Source organism: Chenopodium album, chromosome 23, assembly GCF_948465745.1.
Source record: "Chenopodium album chromosome 23, dcCheAlbu1.1, whole genome shotgun sequence".
In the NCBI taxonomy this organism is placed as follows: Eukaryota; Viridiplantae; Streptophyta; class Magnoliopsida; order Caryophyllales; family Amaranthaceae; genus Chenopodium; species Chenopodium album.
In genome coordinates this window covers 26949172-26973402 of record NC_137856.1, presented here as the reverse complement: position 1 = coordinate 26973402, position 24231 = coordinate 26949172, and the positions used below count along the sequence as shown (strand labels likewise).

The window sequence follows — 24231 nt, the reverse complement described above, 5'->3', positions numbered from 1 at the left end:
ATTCCTATAACTAAAAAGCGTGACAATGAGATAATAGTCAATTATGTATACCCTCCATCCCCAAATGATAGTCCCTTATGACCTATTTTTAGTCCCAAATTGATAGTCCCAAATTGATAGTCCCATTTGCTTTTTTCAAGTACCATTAATATCAATTTTTTATCAAAATTTCCTCCAATTACAACAACATTTGTGCAAATTTAACTTTCCCAAGTAAATTTTGTTTTTCAATGTACTTTTATTACTTTCTCTCTCTACTATTTTACATACCCAATGTAAATTTATATTTTCAATGTAATTTTACTACTTTTATTTAAGTTTCTTAATTCCCGTGATTTTTGCCCATAAGGGACTATCATTTGGGGACGGAGGGAGTATTTCTTAGACCAATTCAGCATATCCATATGAGCTTCTTCTGCAGGTTTGACAGTAGCAGCGTCTTCAGGGTCGTATCTCATTGTCCACCCATGCACGACTTCAGGATATATCTTATAAACAACCAAGTATTATCAGATTTCTGTACAGCCAGTACAACATTAATAAAATTTCTTATCTCTTATCAAATCACAGATTTTCAAGTAAACACCCTGCAGACCAATTTAATCATATCTTCTCCAAAACAAAAGAAGTTCTAGCAGATTAATTATCGAGGGCCTAACTTACATATAGGTAGTGCCGTAGTGTACTATTTTATGACTTGATGCCTAGAATTTACAGCGTTAAACATTGCAAACTAGTTTTCAAATGGAATCGATTCATGAAACACTAGTCAATTATTGTTCCAACACCACAGCAACATAACGCATCTAAAGATAAACATCAGCCACATAGTATGTTATAGTAAAGCAAGCATTATTATTCTTTTGTAATACAGAATCTTTGAATATTTTGTCTGTCTCTAATCAAAAGTATGTTAGAAAGTGAAACATACACCACTTGAAGAGCAGACATGCTTAACATTGAAGTGTGGCAATCGACGTACCTTAGGGCGTTTAGCATTCATTGCCTCCTCAAATTGCTTCAGGAGCTAGGGTGGAGTTGCTTGGTCAAACTCAGCGCCAAGAACAGCATGACCATAAGTCCATAACATAACGTAACATTCCAAATTAAGAAAATCATTTTTTTTTTTTATATTACTATGTACCTTAAGTTTGGAGCTTCAAATCCTGCAAAGACAAATAAGAATGAAAAGAGTTCTGTTAGCTAGACATCATGATTGCCACAGAAATAACTACAGAGCGGAGTAATTTTATTTTCTAAGGCCATGTATAACAATATGATTTTCACATTAGTCACTTGACAACTACATACTATGACAATGAAAATAGTTTAAAGCTCTTAAAAAATGATCAGTTATAGATGGATTTAAAAGATGAAAATAGCAAGATTAGAATGAGAAGATCAGAGCCAGTGACATATGATTGGAGACCACCAATAACTTCAACATGCCCAATTCCACTGTTTGGGTTCAAACTTGGGGTTTCTTGCAACATTGTGACCTTATCATTTTTTTTTTTTTTTTTTTAAAAAATAATTTTTGTTTGAACTGAGTTTTGAATGAGAGCTGGATGAACTTGGCTCTTTTTGTTTTTTGATAAACGCCAAGGTAACTACGGAGTTTGTAGTTGATATTAATAGCTCTGCTATGTCATAATCTGTAGCAATTACATTCTCAACTACTAAATGACTCCTTCCCACCAAAATTTTTGTCACGTACGGATGAAGTATTCAAGAGGGTTGTGACTAGCAGCAATATGTGCTGGCAAATTTGTTTTTCTAACCACATAATTGAAAAAGAACACCTTCAAATAATAAGTTAACCAAGTATGAGCCATAACAAACACTCTGCTTACAGGTTGCATCCATTTGAGCTGCATTTGTAAGCCTAAGAGGGCTAATTAATGCCACTGTTCGCTTTGACTACTATCACCAACTCTAGATCAAGTTTACTTCCATTGTTGGCACACGACACGCTGCCAGCTCCCACAATGATCCTGCACCACCACACCAATACCTACTCCCGCTTCTCTGAAATCTGCTCCATCCGCGCATTCACTTAGGCATCCAACTTCACTACTTCAGCAAAGGACCAAGTCACATCATCTACGTATTTATCTCTATTGCTAAATTGCTAGTTTTCTTGACCAACGCACTTCTTGGCAGTAATCTTTTATAATCTCTTACAGTTAAAATATGTACTAAAAAACAGGATTACTAAAGGGATATAATAAACAACAGTCATCACATACAAATGATTATTCTTCAATATAATGTCGTAGAACATGATCAAAGAATTTGATACATCCCCATTAATTTTAACATAATAAGATATTTTACTTTATGTATTTCTTAAACCAATTCAGCATATCCTTGCGAGCTTCTTCAGCAGACTTGACAGCAGCAGCATCTTCAGGATCATATCTCACTGTCCACCCATGCGCAACTCCAGGAAATATTTTCACATATCCATCCACCTATTAAGTATAAACAACCAACTTACATAAGATTTCTGTACAACATTTAGTAAATTTCCCTTCCCGAATCACATTATTATATCTCTTCTTCGAAACAAAAGAAGTTTTAGCAAATTATTGAGCATCTAGTTTTCATTTAGATAGAATATATACTTTTTCACTAGGGAGATTGTTAGCTCAATCAAAGAGCATGCATAACATTGAAGTATGATGATCGACATACCTTAGGGCGCTTAGCATTTAAGGCTTCCTCAAACTGCTTCAGGAGCGCAGGTGGAGATACTTGGTCGAGCTCAGCCCCAAGAATAGCAATTGGTACCTTCACACCTGTCATAATTAACATATAAGATTGTAAGTACTAGGCGAATGATTAACTAGTGAACACACTTTCGGAAATAGACATGACCTTGGTTGATTAAAAAAAAAAAAATACATTTATGTGTGTTCGTACGTGTATATAAATGAGCAGGTCAGCCAGGGGGCCTCATTCGAGCAGGATCAAAATGAAGGATGATTGTGGACCTTAAATCTCCATCTTTCAAACTAAGGTACATAATATACTTCCATTGATGGAAAATCTTGACAATAATAAGTAATCCAATTTTAAAGAGTACACTACTATACTAATTTTTAACATACAAAAAGTGTAAGTACCCTAGCCACCCTTACAAAAAAAGGTAGACATTATAAACAAAGGTGCATTGCAATATAAACAAAACAAAACAAACGTTACGAATCTATCTACCTTAAGCATCCATAACTTTACCTTTGATATCATCCACAGTGACCGCTGAAGGATGTAGAAGAACGGTTGCTTGTATATATTCATCACTTTGTGCTAGTAGTGCAGCCACTTTGCCTAAATCGAGCAAATGATTGAAACTTATAATACGAATAAAAGGCAAATGAGTGGTAGTACATGTTAGCATGACTTAACACATCTAGTAGTTACAAAAACATTAGTCAAATATATAGAGAAAAAGAATGAAACCTTACCTCCCCAACAGAAACCAGCTGCTCCTATCTTACATATACCTTTCTGCTTCAAAGACTCAATTACCGGCTTTGCCTCTTCGTATCCTTTGTCCTTCAAGAAATGAATTCATATGCATACATAGATATCAAATCCATAAACAGTTACATACAAACTTAATGTCATTCATTCTAACCCGCGTAGATAACAAACACAAATTAAACTTACTGCGCCATGGTCTTTGATCCAAACTTGTACAGGTCTGTCAGGGTTATCAGGATTGTAGGGATCTCCATGGAAAAAATCAGGGACAACTACGTAATAACCAGCTGCAGCAACTTTGTCTGCGAGTTTCCTGTACGTAGTAGTACAGTACATTGTTGAAATCAGTGTTTAATTGTGCAAATAGCACAAAATAAGAAACAATAGTAAATTACCATCAATTATATCAATATTCTGCAAAGGGGGATAACAAAAACTCTCTTATTGAAATTGTTCAAAAGAATGACACAAGAAGAAATTGTCCATAGTAGATTGACACTAAGAAACACGGGGCTATATACGAATACACCAGTCGTATAGAAGTTTTACCAAGGTCAATTATAAAGAATATTACCAAACAAAATTTGACTCACTTGGTAAACGACATACCTTAGATACTTAGATTTATAGTTCAAATCCTACCAAGTGAGAGGTGGGAGTCCCCTTAAAGCCTTAACTAATCTCCGTATATTAAGTATGTACCCCGTAAAAAGTGGACCAAATAAACTGTAAGGCTTGAGAATGGATAGATTCTCTTTACCTTATAGTAGAATAGTATTGTTTCGATCATTAGCGACACATACTTTTCTCCCAATTCCGTCCTAAACAAAACAAAACTAAACTGAACTAAACTAACTTTAAGTACAGGTATATTGTTAGTTAGTGTGCCACTTTAGGAGTATCTTTTTCCTAAATTTGTCTTTAATTTAGCTAACCTTTTTTAAAATGAAATAACTGAGAATAAGATACGGGGTGTAACACGAAACGAGCACAAAATTCCTAAATTTTAAATAATTAAGTTAAACAAAATTCTTTTCCTAGCAATCTTTGGATTAGCATCTTGTCATAGCAATTGAATCTTAATTATTATTGCACTCTTTAATACCTTAAGATTGGAGCTTCATATCCTGCAAAGACAAATATAAAAGCAAAGAGAATGATCAGTCATTTTGATTACCACACAACATAAACAAAATTTTGACTTTTTACATTAGTCAACTAACAACTTTGACAAAGAAAATAGTTTGAGAAAAGAAATAAAAATTGATCAATTATTCAATAAATTAATGGAATGAAAGGGAGTTTAGAATTTATGGAAAAAAACATACCAAAAATATCAGAGATGAGGAGAATAGCATGGTGATGATGAGATGAACCAGTGACATATGAATTGAGGCCACCAATAACTTCAACATGCCCAACTCCACTGTTTGGGTTCAATTTTGGGGCATTCTTGCAACATTGTGGCCCTGCCATTTTCAAATTTTTTTTTATTTAATAAAATTCTGTTAAGCATAAACTGGAGAGGAGAGAAATTCAGACTTTGAGCACTTCATATATAGAGCATTGCAAGCTGCCAAGCTAACTGTAGAATAGTGACGCGAGGAGTAGTTTTTGTAAGAATTGTAGCGACATTAGTCCAAAGTTGACTTTTACCTTTATCTCCTCTCACACCTCACCACATGTAGATGTGTCAATCCTGATGTTCGGGTTGGATTCGATTAAGTAAGGTCGGATCGGATCTAATTTTAAATTTAAGTATGTTAAACATTGTATCTAAACAAATTATTATCTAAAATTAATATTTTTTCGCACGATTTTGAATCGGATCAGTCACTCAGTCGGTAGGATTTTGACTCCTCTAAGGGTCTGTTCTAATTGACCGAACTGAACTAAACTGAATATTTTATGAGATAAGGAAATTAAGATTAGAACTGAATTGAACTGGAACTTATTGGAGCTATACTAACTAAACAGAACTGAAAATAAGCTGAAGAAAACATGGACTAAATCCATACATGTTCAATTATTGTCCACATGTTAACATGTAGTCATGTATAAGCCAGCAAATGGCTGCTAGCTGATTATATAAGCCACTAATCATTACAATATATTTTATTGGTACATGTGTGAAATAAAGGGAAAATATGTACGAAATATATAGGTTATTGTGTAATATTTATCATCTGTTTAAATAAATAAGTCAGCACGAGCTTTACTGTATAATATGTGCAAGATGTTAAAATTGTTACTCCTAAAATGACACGATATTTCATATTACCCATCCAGATCAACACGATATTAACCATGACATAATGTTTTAAGTAAAGAGGTTGGGATATTGCCAAGAGGTTCTACATGATTATTAAATGAGTTGAGTTATTGTCATGGGCTCATGACATGTTCATTCATTAAACATGATCACAAATTTCACACAACACATCTCAGCTTGTTTGACAACGTACTACAATATTGTACAAATATTAGATATACTGTTTATCTCATTTTAAGAATGACTACCATAGAATCATCCTTTATAATATCTTACCCATTTTATTGGCTTTTGCTCTACATAAATACTTGTTTTTATCACGGTAGGAATATGATCCTTGTCTATTCACATTACTTTGCTCTACATATATTATTTTTTTTTTTATTTACTAATATATGATTGAAAAATAATTGAATTAGTCTTAAGTCTTAACGTATATTTTCACAATTTAAACATTTTATATCTTTTTGCTTCTAGATAATTAACAATATAAATTATCAAAATTATGGTAGAGAAAATTTGAGGAAAAAAAAAAAAACAGATTACTTCTTTATTGGGATGGAAAGATTAATAATTAACAGGAAGTATAAATATTTCATTCATGATAGAGGTTGTTTGTCTCAATGTCTCCTAATTTACTCTCCCTCATAATCTTTTTCCCACCCCTTCAAGTATTGGGATGAGGAACAAGTCTATATTCTATCCTTATTTCAATCCCAAAAAACAATTTACAAATCTCTACCCTTATTGTCCCCTCCCTAAACAAACGCCATGTGAAGTCCTTAAAGGCTTAAAGCCAAGACTTTATGTAGGTTCAAATATTCAAGTAGTAATATACTTCAATATGATGAAATAAATCCTCTAAAATGTATACGAGCTAGCTATTAGATACGAAATATAATTTCTCAAAAAAAAAAAAAAAAAAAAAAAAAAAAAAAAAAAAAAAGATACGAAGTATACAAAATATGTGATAATTAAATATAGTACGTATAAAAGTTTAAGGTTACCCTTTCGATTTTTTTGTCCAAGATCCAACATTGTTATGACACTAATTGAATAAAGTTTCAAAAAAAAAAAAAAAAAAAAAAAAAAAAAAACAAGATTATTTTGTTTCGGATCACAAATGCCATGATGCACAAATCAATACGAGTACAATCCAATGACTAAATACATATAAATCATAAACAAAATCCTCAACAATCAATTATTAAGAGACATACCATGAGCAGCAACAGAGGACCATTGAACAAATATAGTGGGGGTGATGAAAGCCCATACGAAGATTATCAATGCAAATGCACTCTTAGTCTTCCTCATTTAGTTTGTAAGAAGAGAAAAATAAAAGAGAAGAGTATATATGCTTAATGCTTCTACTTAAGAAATTATACCTACCTCAATAATCAAAAGTCAAAGGTTTCTAAGCAATGAGCTAAGTATTATAATAAATGTTGCCCATGTCTACAAGGTTACGTTGATTCTAAAATTAAAAAAGACCAATTTGATTAACCAATTGTCATTTGTGTTGATTAAATGCGTTGTCACTACTATAATATACTTCTTCTGATCAAAACTTTAGTAGTTTACCTCGTTTGATGGTTTATTTTATTGTATTTAACTAATTACTTGTATTTTATAAGCTCTTTTTTTTTTTTTTTTTTTTTTTTTTTTGTTGGAAGACTCTATTTTATAAGTAGTTAGTTGTTGGTATTTTTTTTAGGCTTTGTTTAGTTTTCAGAGGTGTTAAACGTGGGTCTGGGCCACACCCGCAAACCAAGAGAGAGAGTCCACTTCACAAGTCGAAGGAGGTTCCATCCCAAAACCATCTCTTCTGTAATCAATGTGAGACTCTTACATGTGTTACTTGGTGGGATTTACTTCAACAAGAGGTCATAGTTTCAAAGCTTAAGCTTGCAACTTTTACAAGTATGGAGAGCTTGTTTGTACTAACTTAAGTCACTTTATGAAGGAGTGTTCAACTCTATTCACTTGAGTTTTACTTATTTGTACTTAACTTATTTTATACTTCCTCCATTTTCTTTTACTTGCAACACTTCCCTAAAAAGAAATGTCACAATACTTACAACACACTATAAAAGGAAAGTTACTTTAGAGAAAAACTATACTATTTCCCTTATTTAAACTAGATTTGGGTTTAGATAGATGGGTAGAGCTAATCGATACGTTTACATTTTGTAATACATAACTAGAGAGAAGAAAGGTTGTAGTGAAAAAAACCAGAAACACATGAATTAAGGCCAACAACAGGTGCCAAATACTCATATCGCAGGTGAGCATAACTGCTAAGCCAGATGCAACACATTCTCACATAAGATTACTAAATCACAAGCAGAACTTTATATTTATAAAATTCCACAACAGTCACATAAACGTGCAACTGTGCAAGTATTTAACACTCAAACCATAGCTCATTTTATTTCATACATCCCTATTTACTGCACGTGATAGCGTAATACTCAGATCAGGTGATCATAGCTCTCTACGATCTTCACTTTATGTGCTTCTGAAAAAATCCCAACATATCCTGGTGAGCTTCCTCTGCAGCCTTGACTACTGCAGCATCTTCAGGTTTGTATCTGACTGTCCATCCATGGGAAACACCGGGGAAAATCTTGATGAATTTGTCCACCTATATATAACAAGCAAAAAACATTAGACTTCTGCAGAGCATAAAATAAAACATAATATTTCTGGGTAGCAGTTTTGGATCAAGTCCGAAATAAAAGAAATTCTAGTAGATTATCAAGAATTCAATGTATGTGAGCAAGTATGAGCAAGGAGGCCATAAATAAGGAAGAGTAAGCAACAGGTAAATTCACTTTTGCTGAGGAAATCCAATTAGCACCACTAAACTTGCTCAAAACCAATAATCCAACTATTTTCATTAACCCAACACCAATATAAGTCAAGGAGAAAGCTCAACGTAAAGTGTGACAGTCTCCATACCTCAGGCTTGGCGTTCAAGGCCTCCTCAAATTGCTTCACGAGCTCAGGTGGAGACATTTGATCAACCTCAGCACCAAGAACAGCAACAGGTACCTTCACACCTATCACAATTTGACCAAATAAGTATCAACTTCCGTCACTGCAAATTTTCAAGGTTTAATTGACCCAAGATTTACATACAGATGAAAACCAAGATCACAATGAAACTTTTAATTTCCTGTTGTTAAAATAAATAAAAACCAGACTCTTTCAAAGACAAAGAATTAGATAAAACGATTTAGAAACACAAACATCTACTTTTATTAAATTACTTGCCCACTTCTAAAAATGAACATTGGCCATCACAATAGTTTTCCGTATTTCAAGTCTTCAAATTAATATTGACATCCATTCTATACATCTCTTTTTAATTCAAGGTCCTTCAACCTGCTTTTTTGGCTCTTTCCCAAGATTGACTCCACTCTCCCCTTACGGTGTGTTTGGATAGAAGGAAATGGAGAGAAAGGAGGAGAAAGAAATAGGGAGGGGTGGGGTATCTTTCACTTGGATAACGAATAAGGAAGGAAGGGAATTGGAGGGAAGAGAAATGGAGGGATTAATTGAAAGATATTAATCCCTCCAACAATGGAGATATTTGGAAGGAAAACTCCTCTTTCTTCCCTCCCCTTCCTTTCTCTTCCCTCCCCTTCACCTCCCTCTCCTTCTTTTCTTTCCAATTTCTTTATCCAAACACATCGTAGGAGACTATCCGGCCATGTCACTTAAAATATCTTGAAGCTTTGCTAGGGGAAATCAGGCTATGTTGTGAGTGCAACACTGTAGTTCATGGAAGGGTTTCAAGGTATGCTCAAATCAAATGGGAGCAGTCCAAAAGCCATTTCATGGGAGCGCAATAAGCCGATATTAAGGGGAGTGGAGAAAGGAAAACCAATTATAGGATAGTTGCACCATGAAACTGCAAAGAAGGGGGCACACAAGCAGTGGCAGTTGCTAGTGTGGGTACGGAAATGGAATAGATAGAAGTATCATTCACCATTTAAGGTTCATCTTGTTATTTATTTAATTTGTATAAAAGAGACCGCAAGAGAAATATAGTAGGATGATGCCAAGCACACAATCCCAACTTGGACAAATAATGTACACACAAACATACATATACTTATTCAGAATTTCAGAGTATACATCAAGGATGGAGTTTTCAGGCTTCTTGTGAAAAGGTTGAGAAGGGATTCAACCATGCCTCTTTTAAATCTAAAGGCTGCGATATACATTCATCAATGGAGATCTTTTTAACTAAAGGAGCAGGTGTCCAATATAGAACAGGTGTCCACCACCACTTATTTACCAAATTGCTATGTTATGCACGGTTCTATGCCTCACTAGTCACTACCCTTCATTTATACTTCCTCAAGAGTCAAAGACTGTTCCTAATTCTAAAACCAAATGATGTAAGCACTGACACACCACTTCCATCTAACAAACCCTTCCTCATGGTATACCATAAAGGCTTCTTAAACATATACGAAGTAGTACAAAAATCAAAATGGGAACAGAGATGGCAGGTTAACAAAGAACATTAATGGAAATATAGCATCATCATAACATAAACATACTGCATACTAAATTGAACCTTACCTTTGATATCATCCACAGTAACAAATGAAGGGTGTAGGAGCGCTGCTGCTTGTATATAGTCATCAGTTTGTGCTAGTTGCACAACCACTTTGGCTAAATTGAGTCAATGATTAAGATCACAAGGAGAGAAAAAACAAGTGAGTATAACTTCTGGCATGCAGTGTCTACAGAGAATTAGAGCATCAAATTATAAATACTAGTCACCTATGTGTAAAAGGTATTGCTGCATTGCAAAAGAACGAAAAGATGAATTCTTACCTCCCCAACAAAAGCCAACTGCTCCTATCTTAGATATACCTTTCTGCTTCAGAGATTCAATTACTGGCTTAGCCTCTTCATATCCTTTGTCCTAAAAGAAATGAATTGATATGCATACATGTCAGAGCCATACCCACAAACAGTATAAAGATATCTTAATCCCTATGCCCGGTGATTATAGGTCATGTATACTATTTTGGAATGCCTAGAAAACTTGTTTTAAAAAAAATTTAAAAAAAATATAATAAATAAAATGAAAAATTAAAAAAAATTAAAAAAAAATTAAAAATTAAAAATAAAATAAAAAAATTAAAAATAAAATAAAAAAACAACTTACATAGAAAGATTAAAAAGTGACATAATAATCTAAATAATGGAGTATAAGGAAATCCCTAGTACATTCATTTTATAATCTTAATTATAAAGATTGTGTCAATGCAACAATGATTGATTTAATAGGTGCCAAAATGGTCTAACTATTTTAAGGAATTTCTAGTAAAATCGTGTTATATCCTAATTATAGAGGTTGGATTAATGTGGCAATAATTTCCCAATAAATTAAGGGAAAAAACAAGATTAAACAAGAATTCATCTCTAACCATGATATCATGAATGTAACTATAAGAAAGGATCACATGTTAGCAAAAATAAATAAATAATAACTAAAGTTAGGCTTATAAGCTACTGGCTACATCCTGGTAGTTACGAGTTCATTGCTGGCTAATCCATACCGTGGTACCTTCCATTCACTTAAACCAGAATAAAAACACAAAGTCACAAACACAAGCTTACCGCCCCATGGTCCTTTATCCAAGCTTGTATCGGTCTTTCAGTGTTTTCAGGATTGTAAGGATCTCCGTGGAGGAAATCAGGGACAACAGCATAATAACCAGCAGCAGCAACTTTGTCAGCGAGCTTCCTGTAGGATTAAGCCGTTGATGTCAGTGTTCAATGGTGGAAAAAGTACACATTAAGAATCAGCACCAGTTACACCAACATGCTGCAATTGGAGGGCTAATGGGCTATCATAACTTTTCAAACGGAAATATGGCTCTATGAAGTTGCATGTGAGGTAGAAGCAGGCTAAACAAACATGTATTTTCCAATAACAAATCAACACAGAAATCACATAATTTCAGACTGCCCAAAGGCCCCAAACACTATCAATATTAACAAGAGAGAAGATAAGAAACAGCCATAGATTCAAAAGTACCCTTTCCAAACATTATACATGCACAATTTAATCCAAGAAACTTACAGAGTATAAATTTAGGAAGAATAAAATAAACGATTAAGGGCAACATGAATTCAAGGCGTTTTGGAGAATATGTATAATTAATTCATTTAAAGATGCTAAAACACAGCCAAGTGTCTCAAAAACAAAAGTATGATAGAAGCCACATCCAATAATATACAATGCTCCAACTATGCAAGATTCAAATAACCTGCAAAAGATTATTTACCATAGCTTAACACTTTACCGCAGGTGTTGCATACATCCTAGAGAGTATAAGATACATGTTCCAAAACTCCAAGTATGCATTTCATGGGTATTAATCATTTCTAAGGATAATTGTCGAGTTGATACAAAAAAAAAAAAAAAAAAAAAAAAAAAAAAAAAAAAAAAATCCCACACTTTTAAGTACCATTTACACTGAGTGTTTCTTGCCTTCTTGGTTGACAACAAAAACTGAGGGCAATGGAAATTATTGGAAAATGTTATAATGGGTGATTGTTTAATTAATAAGGCAAAATAGAAATAGGCGTGAGATTTTGAATCACCCAAAAAGCATAGGAAATAAACTACCAAACCTTCTTGATCAATCAAATTTAATTTTCCTATGTTGTCAACTGAACATGTTAAAAAATTTCAGTGGGATTTCATAAGGAAAGTAGGTAAACAGCTTCCCATACAACTTCCTATGGAAAATTCTTATGTCAACCAAACAAGCACTTACGAATAACTTTATTAGACTAGACAATAATCATAGAAGATATGGAATATCGATTAATAGAGTATGACAAAATTAATAAGGATTATAACTACATGACAAACACAATAAGCCTAAAAAAAAAAGACATAAACCAAACATGTTGTATTTCCCAAAAGAAGCCATTCTTTTGACTTTGTACTAATCAATCATTCACTAAGATTGAAAAAAGCCATTTTAACGTCATTCCAACACTTTGGAGAAAATTCACAACGGATGATGTTGACTTTGTACTGATCAATCATTCACTAATATAATTTAACAACTTTTCCTCAAAAAAAAAATTAAATAAAAAAATTAAATAAAAAAAATTAACAATTAGAAATTAATAATTGATCAATCTTCCTAAATTTGAAAACATAAATAAAATCATCACCAAACAACTAGAAATTAATAATTCAGCCAAATAATAAAATTTCATTTAATTATACCTCAAATTTGGAGCTTCAAATCCTGCAAAACAAATAAGAAATGATTACTGTTACTACCCATAAAAATTGATAACAAATTCCAATATATATTTCAAAAATCAAACAACTTTAAGATCAAAAAGTACAAAACAACAATCAAATGGAAATGGATATTTAAAAAAAGTTACCATAAACATCAGAGATGAAAAGAACAGCAAGCTTGGAATGAGAAGTGCCAGAAACATATGATTTAAGACCACCAATTTCTTCAACATGCCCAGTTCCACTGCTTGGGTTCAAAGCAGGGGGGTTTTCGCAGCATTGTGGCCCTGACATTTTTCGATTGTTTTTGTTTAGAAAGCAGAAAATAAAAAAGAGAATTTATCTAGGTTTGTAATAATGGTGTTTTAGTTGGGCTGTTTTTTGAGGAAATATATGAAGTAGGATATGAAGTAGGATAATTCAAATATTCGGTCCCTTTCTAGAAAGACCTTGCTTTGATTCTTGTTAAACAAGACAGCCAATGAGCCAAAAGCCCCAAATGTAAAATGTAAATTTTCAACTACGAAATACCCCAATTCCACGTTGTACTACGGAGTATTTAGGGTCTGTTCATATTTATTAAATTGAACTGATTGAAGCTGAATTGAAGTGAATTTAACTAAGCTGAAATGAATATTTTATAAGAGAAGGAAATTAGGAGCCGAACTGAACTAAACTAAACTGCAATGATTGGAGTTGAACTGAACTGATTGGATTTGAATTGAAATGAAATTAAGCTGAAGTGAACAGGCCCTTAGTTATGAAAAATTTGTCAATTATTGTCGCGTATTAATGTCATTTTGAAAAAAACTATTGCGAATTACTAAACTGAATTAATTAGAGCTGAACTGAACTGAAGTGACTGGAGCTGAACTAAACTGAACTGAGCTGAAATAAAACTGAAGTGAATAGACCCTTAGTTATGGAAAATTTGTCAGTTCGCGTATGTCATTTTAAAAAAAAACTATTGCGAATTAAAATTCTTGTGAATTACTACAGTAAAAATAATTATAAAAGTTTGATTTTACTATCAGCCTTCCTTTTAGTCTTTTAGACCACCTTACAAATTGGTGTCACGATCTTCTGCTCTGCAACAAATCCTTTACTTTGCAAAATTGATCAAAATTTCGAGCAAATTAAAGAATAAAAAGGGAGAAATCACTAGAAGAGGAGGACCGAAAAAGAAACAATTCACAATTGGAAGCTAAAATTCGTTGAAAGCTTAATTCAAAGGAAAAAATCACAAATTTTGCTTATTTGATAGCTTAATTCAAGGAAAAATACAAAAGCCTCTTGTTAATCAACCAAAATCATAACTCATTAACCTAAAACCCTAAAATTTAAAAACTCTAAAATTCGAAAACCCTAAAAGACGAATTTAATAGAGGTGAATTATTACATGTTCAACATGAGCAATTGGAGGATCAATGGGTATAATTAGTGTGAATTTGGAGCAAGAAACTTGGAGGGTATTTACCAATAATGAATGAGGAAGATTAGTTAGCTAGGATAACCATGGTTAGGAGGGATATTATTTTTTCTTTTTTTTGGTCTTTTAAATGGTTAATCAAGGGTTAAATGTAGATTAAGGGGAAATATGACGTCATAAATGGTCTAAAGTGGAGGCTGGTAGCAAAGTCAAAATTTCTAAATTTTTTACACTAGTAATTCGCAAGATTTTTAATTCACATTATTATTTTTCAAAATGACATTAATACGTGATAATAATTGACAAATTTTCCTTTAGTTATTTACGTACTTCCTCCGCTTCTGTATTAATTGAGATTAACTAAAGGAAAATTTAAAAATTATATTTTGAAGATATAAGATTAACTCAACATTTATAATATTGAAAAGTTATTTATATACATTAATGGTAAATACGGTAAAAATTAGTGTACGAACATAGTAAAAAGTCAATTTACATTAGTATTTTCAAAATGACATTAATATGCGATAATTATTGACAAATTTTTAATTTCAATATATACATGTTTGTTAATTTAATGAACTAAGGAGTACTTTGATCTTAGTATCTGTAATTAAAAAAAATTACTCGTAAAAATTATATTTTGAAGATATATATATTGAGATTAACTCAACAATTATAATAATGAAATTTATTTATATACATTAATGGTAAATACGGTAAAAAATAGTGTAAGAACATTGTAAAAAGTCAATTTACCCCTCTATTTTATTTTAAGCGCATCACTTAAAGTTATTGCTATGACAAAATCAAAACAAGGTCCATAAAATGCAATAATTTAACTATGAATCTATGTTATAACATACAATTCAAGAGATCACGAGTTTAGATAATAGTGATATTTAACTATACTGTAGCACTAACATTATATAAATTGAGTATAGTACATTTTCTTTTTCACATCTACTTACATTCAAGTCTTATACATAGTAAATAAAGTTGTTTGTAGTTGTTATTGGGTTAAACTAGGTAACTATTAAGGGCTTGTTCTCTTACGTTGAAATTCAGTTCAGTTCAGCTCCTAATTTCCTTCTCTTGTAAAATATTCAGTTCAGTTCAGTTCAGCTGAGTTCAGTCAATGAGAACAGACCCTAAATCAAGCACAGATACGATTCCTTTTAAAATTATCGGATCCAAATCGAATGTCTAGTTTCCTCAAATCAGCTATAAATCAGGTCTAGATCTTAAATTAGGTTGGTTTGATTTTTGAGAGCCCAAATTTTTCACATATACTTGGGTCGTTCAATTTCGGTTGAAATCAGACAATTTCTTTAGCCATAAAATTCAGCCCATTCATTTCGCGGGAATTTCACGAAAGGCGGTTACACTTCCAACGATGATCATATCATTTCCTCATTTCACAACGACGTCGTCAAATTTCAATTGAAACAAAATCAAAACAATCTCGTGAATTAAAAAGTTCAAAAAAAGAAAACTTCCACAAAAATCCACCATTAACGTACTGACAAATTTACCCACTTTCTCTCTCTTCTTCGAATAGGGGGTTTTGTAGGGTTTTTGTTATCTCTTCCAATTTCAATTTTCAAACCCATCTTATCAAAAAGTTTTCAACTTTGGGGCAGAATTGAAATGGGTTCTTTGAATAATGGGGAGGAAAGAGAAAAAGAGGTTGAATTTGGTGAAGAAGAAGATGAACCCATTTTAATGGAACAATCTGAAAGGTTCTGTATGTTTCCTGTTCGTTATAATCAACTTTGGGAGATGTATAAGAAAGCTGTTGCTAGTTTTTGGACTGGTTTGTTTCCACATTTCCTTCAATTCTCTTTTCAATGTTGTTTTTGTTTTTTTTTTTCGGATTTTTATTGGTTTAAATTTGGGTTAATATATGAAAACCTCTGTTTGGAATGCTCGATTGTGTAATTTGAACAAGTAATGCGACAATTTAATTTACTCGGTGGAGTTTTGTTGGATTTTTTGCCAATTGCTGGTCATGTTGGTTGGTTTTGTGTTGATGAAGTATCTAAATTTGAGATATTTTTGTGAAAAAAATTACTGGTATGATTCATGTTAGTTATATTATGTTTTTGTGAAATGGGGGTGATAATGTTCTGCTGTTTGTTAAGAATTTGATCAATACTTCGGGGTTGTTTTGTTTGCTAAGCCTTGAGGGGGTGTTTGGTTCGCAGAGTGGTATAGGTTTGGAATCAGGAAATCAGAAATAGGGTTAAGGTGGTATCGGGTTGGAACTTGATACTTATTACCATGTGTTTGGTTCAATTCTGGAATGGAATATCATCCCCTTAATTCCATGTATTTGATATCTAAGGGAATGGAATGAGCCAAACCCACCTCCCCCCAAGGTTTCTAAACCCCATACCTCATGGGTTTGAGGTATGGGTTTAAAATTCATATTTTTGACAACCAAACATATGGCATGGGTTTTGGTCATTCTAAACCCATACCTCATACCATATTATCTGCGAACCAAACGCACTTGGATGGCATTGGAATGATTTTGTCTTTGTAAAGATGACTAAATATTATAATGTAAATTATGTGGCAAACTTGTAATTTAATCCCTCAATGTAGTTTAGGTAGAATCTGGGGATAATTTTTCTGTTGGATTTTGTAGCCTCAATAATGGGCTTAATTTACTTAAAAAAAAATACTCTCTTTAGCATTTGTCTATGCTTAGAAGAAGCAGAGATCATAATGATGATCTTATACTGAGAAGTCTTAGTTGACTCGGATGAAAACTGATAGATCCTTAGTATTTGAAAAAGAAACCATTTGGTTAATGATGCTGTGAACTCAATTACTGTATAACGTTACATACAATATTGAACTTTGAATGCCCTTCATTATACTAGCCTAGGTCTACAAATGTTTGCACTATACTTTCTTGTGAAGGTACGTGTTTCTTTTAGACTGAATTTTGTACCGTTTTGATGACTTGATTTGACTGTCCAGGATTCTAGTGTGTGTTTGTGTAGGTTATTTCATAAAGTAGCAGAGCTTTTAATGGACTATAGATGATTTTCTATCCACTTATCAAGCCTGTGGTTTCAAATATTTTGTCTACTTTATCTAATTAATTTTCATAATTGATATGCTACATTTGGCTCTCTTAGATTTACATCTATTATGTTCTTATATTGTTAAATTACGATTGCAACTGTTCAAGTTCTTGTAGTGTTGTAGGTATCTTTTTTTTTTTTTTTCCCCCTTATGTTAGGCTTTAATTTTGTTTGTCTGTTGTGTATAGTTCTATTGATAACAATTCTGCTCTTTTTGTGTAAACAGCTGAGGAGGTTGATCTCTCCTCTGACGTGCAGCAATGGGACTCTTTATCGGATTCTGAGAGACATTTTATAACTCATGTACTGGCCTTTTTTGCTGCGTCTGATGGGATTGTTTTGGAGAACCTTGCTGCAAGATTTTTAAATGATGTAAAAATTGCAGAGGTGAATTTCTCTGAATGATTTCGAATAGCCAGACAAGATTTGTTTTCTTGTTGTGATAGTTCCATGATAGAAGACAAAATTTATTATGTGCTTTGTTGAATGTTATGTTATTTTTTAAGTAATGCTCAGCTAAATATTTTGTTACTAGTCTTACTAGATTTTATTTGTTAATTGACACCTGTTTGTTAAAAAAAAAATTTATTCTTGAAGTTTCCTTTTGTGAGATAACTGTATCCAAATTTTTATGCCCTGTTTTATTGGGCATGATGGCACAAATGTTTTCAAGTTTGTTTGTATGATTTAATTTATTTTTGGCCAAATATTTCTTGGTCTTTTTCCTTACGAATCTCTAGCGTAGATTTATATACCAACGCATTTGAACTTTGAAAAGGTCTAGATTTTTGTGATGTTTGTTGATGAATGTTCTTTTCTCTTTGTGATGGAAACATGAATGGAGGCTTTATAATATATATTGTGTATCCTCTTGGTGTTTTGTTTTGTTATCTTTGCTTTAATGATATAGTATGATGCTTGCTTTGTTGAGGTTGACTGACTGTCCATTTTAATTTTTGGTTTTTAACTTATAAAGGCTCGAGCTTTCTATGGATTTCAAATTGCAATGGAGAATATACATTCTGGTAAGATCTAGACTCGTAGTGTTTATTTGCATTCTTCATGAGGAATAAAAGTACGAATTTTTCTTCCTGTTCACAGAGATGTACAGTTTGTTGTTGGAGACATATATTAGGGATTCTAAAGAGAAGAACCACTTGTTCAATGCCATTGAGACGATTCCCTGTATAAAGAAGAAGGCAAATTGGGCTTTAAATTGGATTCAGAGGTAGCATTGCCTTATGGTTTTGTAGGTATTGTAGCAAAAGTTGTATAAGTACCATCTTATAGGTTTTAGTAATGATGAAGAAGTTTATGCAATATCAGCTAGCCATCAGGTAGTTGTGTTCAGATATTTTCTTCTTACTTGATTGTTGGTATAAGTTTTATTCTGTTTGTTTATGATTAGATTTTTTTTTCAACTTGCAAGCAGTCTAATTACAATTTTCACCCTAAACTTTATCTGGATCTTAGACTTGAGGTCAAGATTGAGCTGCTAAGCACTTAAAGTTATTGTATTAAGTTCTGTTCAGGAGAAAGAGCTCTTATAAAAATTTGCATGATTTGTCACTTAAATGATACTTAAGCATCTCTTATATAATCTCATGGCCTTGGAATCGTAAAGTCAAACTGTATTATTTTTCTTGCTTTGTTAAGACTGAACAATTAGTAATCTTATTTGGAATATTATCCACATGTGTTTGTTGTGCAGTACAAATTCTTTTGCAGAAAGAATTGTTGCATTTGCTTGTGTTGAAGGGATCTTCTTTTCAGGAAGGTGTGTTTTTACTTGATTTAATATTTCTCTGTTTATTCATTGTGCAACTCACACTGTGGTTAGTGATATGTTTTTTTTTTTAATTTATTTATTTTAAATTTCAGCTTTTGTGCCATATTTTGGCTTAAAAAGAGAGGCATGATGCCTGGTTTAACTTACTCGAATGAGCTTATATCAAGAGATGAAGGCCTACACTGTGATTTTGCCTGTCTTCTGTACAGGTCTCTATTCTCCGCACTTTAATCTGTTGCTTTTGAGCTTCTTATGGCCTATTTGCTCTCCAGTTCAGTTTCCTTTTTGAAGCTCTTCTTCCTATGTTAATGGTGCAATATCATTTCGAGTTTGATGCAGTGCATTTGACTGATGCTTTACCTCTTTTGCCTTTGTCCTTGCTCAATGTAATGATAATTTTCCAGTTTGCTGCGTAAGAAATTGCAGCCAGAGACAGTTGAAAAGATTGTGCATGAAGCTGTTGAAATTGAGACAGAGTTTGTATGTGATGCACTTCCGTGTGATTTGATTGGCATGAATGCTGTGCTCATGAGGCAGTACATAAAATTTGTTGCTGATCGACTTCTGGTACAGTTGATGTCATTTTAATTAGTTCTTTGGATTTTTTTAATGAAGTATTAAGGAAACTATCATTGATACATACAATGGTGCTAAATTATCATTGATGTTGCTCTCACTCTTTCAGGTGTCATTGGGGAGCCAAAAGAAATACAATGTGGCAAACCCTTTCGATTGGATGGAGTTCATATCACTAACGTAAGTATTATGAGTTTACTTTGATGAATTTTGGAGCTAATGACAAATACTAACCTTATACATAATAATACTGTGAATGATATTTTAATCAAAGCATGTGACTATATCGTCTACATGAGTTCAAGGAGCTGAAACTGCTATGGTAGCTGAACTGTCTGTTTAGCTGTTCTGTGCTAGATACTTGATCTGTTAAAATAGAAGGTTTTTTTGCTTCTGACCCTTATTTGCCCTCCAATTTCTAAGAAATTAATTTCCTACTCAGGTTTTATCTTTATTTTTTGTTGAAAATAAAATAGCAAAAGGTAAAAATATGCTGAATCGTGTATTCTTGTGACATATGATATAAGTCCTATTTTGAATGTCATCCTGTTTCTTGCAGCCTTGCACTATCATTTTCTTCTAATCTTTGACACCTCATGAACACGTAAAATCCAATTGTTTAGTGATATTGGTATATACGGATAATGTAGTTTAGATAAGAGACAATGTTTGTGATATTGATCGAGACATGTTATGTACTTGGAAATTGTGGGGGGCAAATTATGTAATCACAAGTCTTTTTTAAATCAAGATAATGGAATAAAAGTTGCTTATAATATATTCTGAGCACTTGTTTAGTGTTTATATGCCTTAGACTTCGAATCTTGATTTGCCATAACTTATGCAGGGGAAAGGCGAACTTCTTTGAGAGAAGGGTGGGTGAGTATCAGAAGGCATCTGTGATGTCTAACCTTAAGGATGGTAACAAGAACTTTGTGTTCAAGCTGGATGAAGATTTTTAGTGTTGATGCGTTTGATATTGGGAAAGAGTGATCCAAATTTTTTGGGTATATTCTTTTTTGTTTATAGTAGTGGAACATTTGCTGTATGTTGTTAGTCTGGAGTATATTAGAAGACAAGGTATCTGTATTTTCCTTTTATATATACTTTTTAGATGTGTAAACCTTTTGGATATCATAGATATAAATAAATATGCTATCTATCTTTTACAATACTATTGTATAATGAGTTTGGTATGATTGCTAAGCATGCTTGGTTTAGGAGGATTCCCACCTTGGAATCTTGAATTTTTGTTGTATTGTCCTTTTAGGTGGGGGGTGGGGCTTTTCCTTATGCCCCCGCCTCGCCCTCATTTTCCAACTTTCAAAGGTTTAGTTTTAAAGATAAGATTGGGTCGACTTGTGAGAGGTGCAGTGCAAACGAGCTATATTCATGTTGAGAAAAATAAACTAGCTTGATACGTTTAGTCATTTACTACTTGGCAAGTCAACTTTTCTTCATAAAGTTGGGGGGTTTAGGGAAAACATTATCCCTAAGGTAATATCCACTAATAATTTTTGGAGAAACTCCAACTAATTGGACTCTTAGTGTATGATAAACTTTTTATATTTCCACCCCTTCAAATTTAGCTCTATAAGTATAACTAACATTTTCACGTGAATTGACTTATTCTTAAAAGGTATGTATAACCCAAATTGACCCGACCTATGTGGCAAACATCTGGTAGCTAATCCATCTTAATATTATTACTCAAGTAAAATTATGCATGCAACCTAAAGTAGTTGAATTAGCACCAATTAGTAGGTAAGCTTTACTTCTCAATGTTGGTGGGAAAGGTAAAATTTTGCAATCACCCAAAAAAGAACACCAGTACAAAAATGCTCATACATAATAATCATAATCATCTATTAACCCTAATTATATAGCTGACTTTTATGACATTCGTCCTTAGCCCTTAATACATGAGGTAATCAATCACTTAACTTAGACTTTTTATGCTAATACATAGTTCATTGTCAATTAATGATGAAGACCCTAACAGAATCATCCACTAGTGCTCACCTACCAAAAAAGTCATGCAAAACATAAATTGGGAATAAAGTTGCTAAAAAAGTAGGCAGTTTGATGGGGAAGTAAGGGATAAGTTGAACTTTTATTCATACCTAATGAAAACAAAACATCATCACTATCACAATTTCACAAATGGGTGTTGTGATGGGGATCTCAACTCATGTCATTTTCTTCACCTACCCTCTAACCACTTATGTTAGGGTGGGTATCTTCATTGGTTCATCATATAACCCTATGTTGTGGTCTTGTGGATAATATATCGATAAAGTTTTGGAGAGTGGTATATGTTGCGGATATGTTGTGTCTATGTCCTTATTTTTGGATGAGCGTTACATTTGTTAGGTTAATTTGTGTTTGTAGAGAAAGTCTAAATTCTTTGGAATATAATAAACAATTAGATTTCAAATGTCTTACAAAATACTATAGCAACTTAATTGATTAAAATCTTAGGAGATGGTGATCAATTAAAGAAAAAAAAAGGTAGAGTAAAACATCTTCTACGTTTTCATTTTAATTATTCTTACAATTTTGTCATAATACAACATTGTTGCAAAATATAGAAATTTGAAGAATCAATTAGACAATCAAGTATGATTCTACCATAATAATATTGTTCATTCCAATTTGTTTAACTTTATATAATTTGAGTGAGATTTCAAAAAAAAAAAAAAAAAAACTTTATATAATTTGAGTTGATTAATGTAATTCATATTTTTGATTGCGATGTTTGGAGTTTAATGCTTGTCAATATATATCTTAAGAAGTGTTTTTATTACTTTTGTTTTATATATATATATATATATATATATATATATATATATATATATATATATATATATATATACATACTAGGTTAAATCCCGTACAATGCACGGTTATTAAATATTTTTGACAATTTTATTATAAATTTTTTAATATAATGACTTGAGTATTAAAAAATATAGAGTATATTAAAAATAAAAGCATGCAAGAGAAAATATTTAAAAAACATGTAATAGTTATAAACTTATAATGGATAGTTTAATCTTTTAGGAAAAGATTTATATTTTATATAAAACAAATTATGTCATAATTTAGATATAATTTTTATTTTCCTTAAGTAACAATAATTTTTGTAGAAGGTACTTTTGGCGGGAAATTTTTTAATAATACATTGACAAGTGTGTCTTTACATTCGCTTTTAGTAGTATGTAATGATATCTTACAAAATGTTGTTTAACCTTTAATTATATCTTAACAAAGATTGTGAAGATTAATATGGATCTTAAAAAAGAAATAAATAAATAAAAAGGCAGTAGGCAAGTCCACGTGAGAGCATCTTTGAGTCTCATTTCTCAGTCCAAGCGCACTCCATACTCCCTCGCACGTTAAAATGACTTTTTTCTGAATTTGGTTGAATGATTTGACGTTTATACTAGGTGATTTACAACTATACTACTTCCGAGAAGTGATAAGATTTTTTTGTTTGTTAGTTTTAGTTTTGTCATTTTTGTTTAATTAATTTTTACTCCAAATCAAATTATGGGAGTTACACACTAACAAGCTTGATAAGCACTTCCTTTGTGTTTGTTTAAGTGCATATATAATAAACGATTCCTTTGTTTTATTTTAAATGCAAAATTTTTTATTGCACGCTTTTAATGTGTTATTTCAATCAATTTTATATTAGTATTGTGTAAAAAGTATAAACTAAATATCAATAAAGTATAAATAGAGATGAATCTATTAAGGTTTTACATAACTATATAATCCGTTAACTATTTTATCAAAACTGTTATCCAATGTGAAGTATATGAATAATGTAAAAAACAAAGTGTTTTATTTAAATGAAAACAGAGGAAATATAAGAATTTCAACTTTAAATAGACAATGCACCTTTTATAACACTAGTAACCTTTTTTGTCCATACAAATTTATTTGATCTTTAACCTAATTATTAAACCACTCTTTATGAATTCAATTTTGTGGTAAATTTTGTGGTTGATGCTTTGGAATCATCCCAGCTCTTACATTACAAACTTTTAATTTGTTCTTGCGACATGCTAAGCCAACTTAAATCAATTCTATGTGAGAAAATTTTGTATGACCGGACTCACGTGATTTCGTTCTACACAATACTTTATCATTCTATGTTGACCTTTCTTCCATATATCCTTCAAGATTGTCCCTTACCTTATTCATAATTTGCAGAACATTTTGTTTAACAATGTCTTCACTTCTAAGAATATACTTTGTATTTAGGGAAAT

The 24231-nt window shown here is 32.2% G+C and overlaps 3 protein-coding genes across 3 annotated transcripts; 1 reads left to right on the top strand and 2 right to left on the bottom strand.

Moving 5' to 3' along the window:
* Positions 1–2248: 2248 nt before the first annotated feature.
* Positions 2249–5036, bottom strand: LOC145608344 (endo-1,3;1,4-beta-D-glucanase-like). Its single transcript, XM_081663956.1, has 7 exons — positions 4818–5036; positions 4595–4616; positions 3676–3802; positions 3471–3561; positions 3241–3333; positions 2698–2801; positions 2249–2474 (listed from the first exon to the last, which is right to left on the bottom strand). Exons 1-7 carry the CDS (start codon positions 4963–4965, stop codon positions 2334–2336), a joined length of 726 nt encoding a protein of 241 aa, XP_081520082.1. The 5' UTR covers positions 4966–5036; the 3' UTR covers positions 2249–2333.
* Positions 5037–8093: 3057 nt separating this feature from the next.
* Positions 8094–13443, bottom strand: LOC145606667 (endo-1,3;1,4-beta-D-glucanase-like). The gene is made up of 7 exons (XM_081662478.1): positions 13208–13443; positions 13041–13062; positions 11411–11537; positions 10619–10709; positions 10361–10453; positions 8726–8826; positions 8094–8408 (listed from the first exon to the last, which is right to left on the bottom strand). The coding sequence occupies exons 1-7, from the start codon at positions 13353–13355 to the stop codon at positions 8268–8270; spliced, it is 723 nt and encodes a 240-aa protein (XP_081518604.1). The 5' UTR covers positions 13356–13443; the 3' UTR covers positions 8094–8267.
* Positions 13444–15918: 2475 nt separating this feature from the next.
* On the top strand, positions 15919–21112 carry LOC145608209 (ribonucleoside-diphosphate reductase small chain A-like). The gene is made up of 9 exons (XM_081663823.1): positions 15919–16306; positions 17815–17975; positions 18565–18613; positions 18690–18816; positions 19300–19365; positions 19470–19586; positions 19782–19944; positions 20063–20133; positions 20801–21112. The coding sequence occupies exons 1-9, from the start codon at positions 16141–16143 to the stop codon at positions 20913–20915; spliced, it is 1035 nt and encodes a 344-aa protein (XP_081519949.1). The 5' UTR covers positions 15919–16140; the 3' UTR covers positions 20916–21112.
* Positions 21113–24231: the final 3119 nt, after the last annotated feature.

Bases quoted from the DNA above. Each gene is read 5' to 3' on its own strand.
- LOC145608344 (XM_081663956.1), bottom strand. From the start codon at position 4,965: ATGGCAGGGCCACAATGTTGCAAGAATGCCCCAAAATTGAACCCAAAC. The intron at 3,803-4,594 runs GTATTAAAGAGT...TACTACGTACAG, and splicing joins TATGAAGCTCCAATCTTAAG to GAAACTCGCAGACAAAGTTG. The intron at 2,802-3,240 runs GTAAAGTTATGG...TAATTATGACAG, and splicing joins CACTGTGGATGATATCAAAG to GTGTGAAGGTACCAATTGCT.
- LOC145606667 (XM_081662478.1), bottom strand. From the start codon at position 13,355: ATGTCAGGGCCACAATGCTGCGAAAACCCCCCTGCTTTGAACCCAAGC. The intron at 11,538-13,040 runs GTATAATTAAAT...TTAATCCTACAG, and splicing joins TTTGAAGCTCCAAATTTGAG to GAAGCTCGCTGACAAAGTTG. The intron at 10,454-10,618 runs GTAAGAATTCAT...GACTCAATTTAG, and splicing joins AGTTGGCTTTTGTTGGGGAG to CCAAAGTGGTTGTGCAACTA.
- LOC145608209 (XM_081663823.1), top strand. From the start codon at position 16,141: ATGGGTTCTTTGAATAATGGGGAGGAAAGAGAAAAAGAGGTTGAATTT. The intron at 19,366-19,469 runs GTGTGTTTTTAC...TTTAAATTTCAG, and splicing joins GGGATCTTCTTTTCAGGAAG to CTTTTGTGCCATATTTTGGC. The intron at 20,134-20,800 runs GTAAGTATTATG...TAACTTATGCAG, and splicing joins ATGGAGTTCATATCACTAAC to GGGAAAGGCGAACTTCTTTG.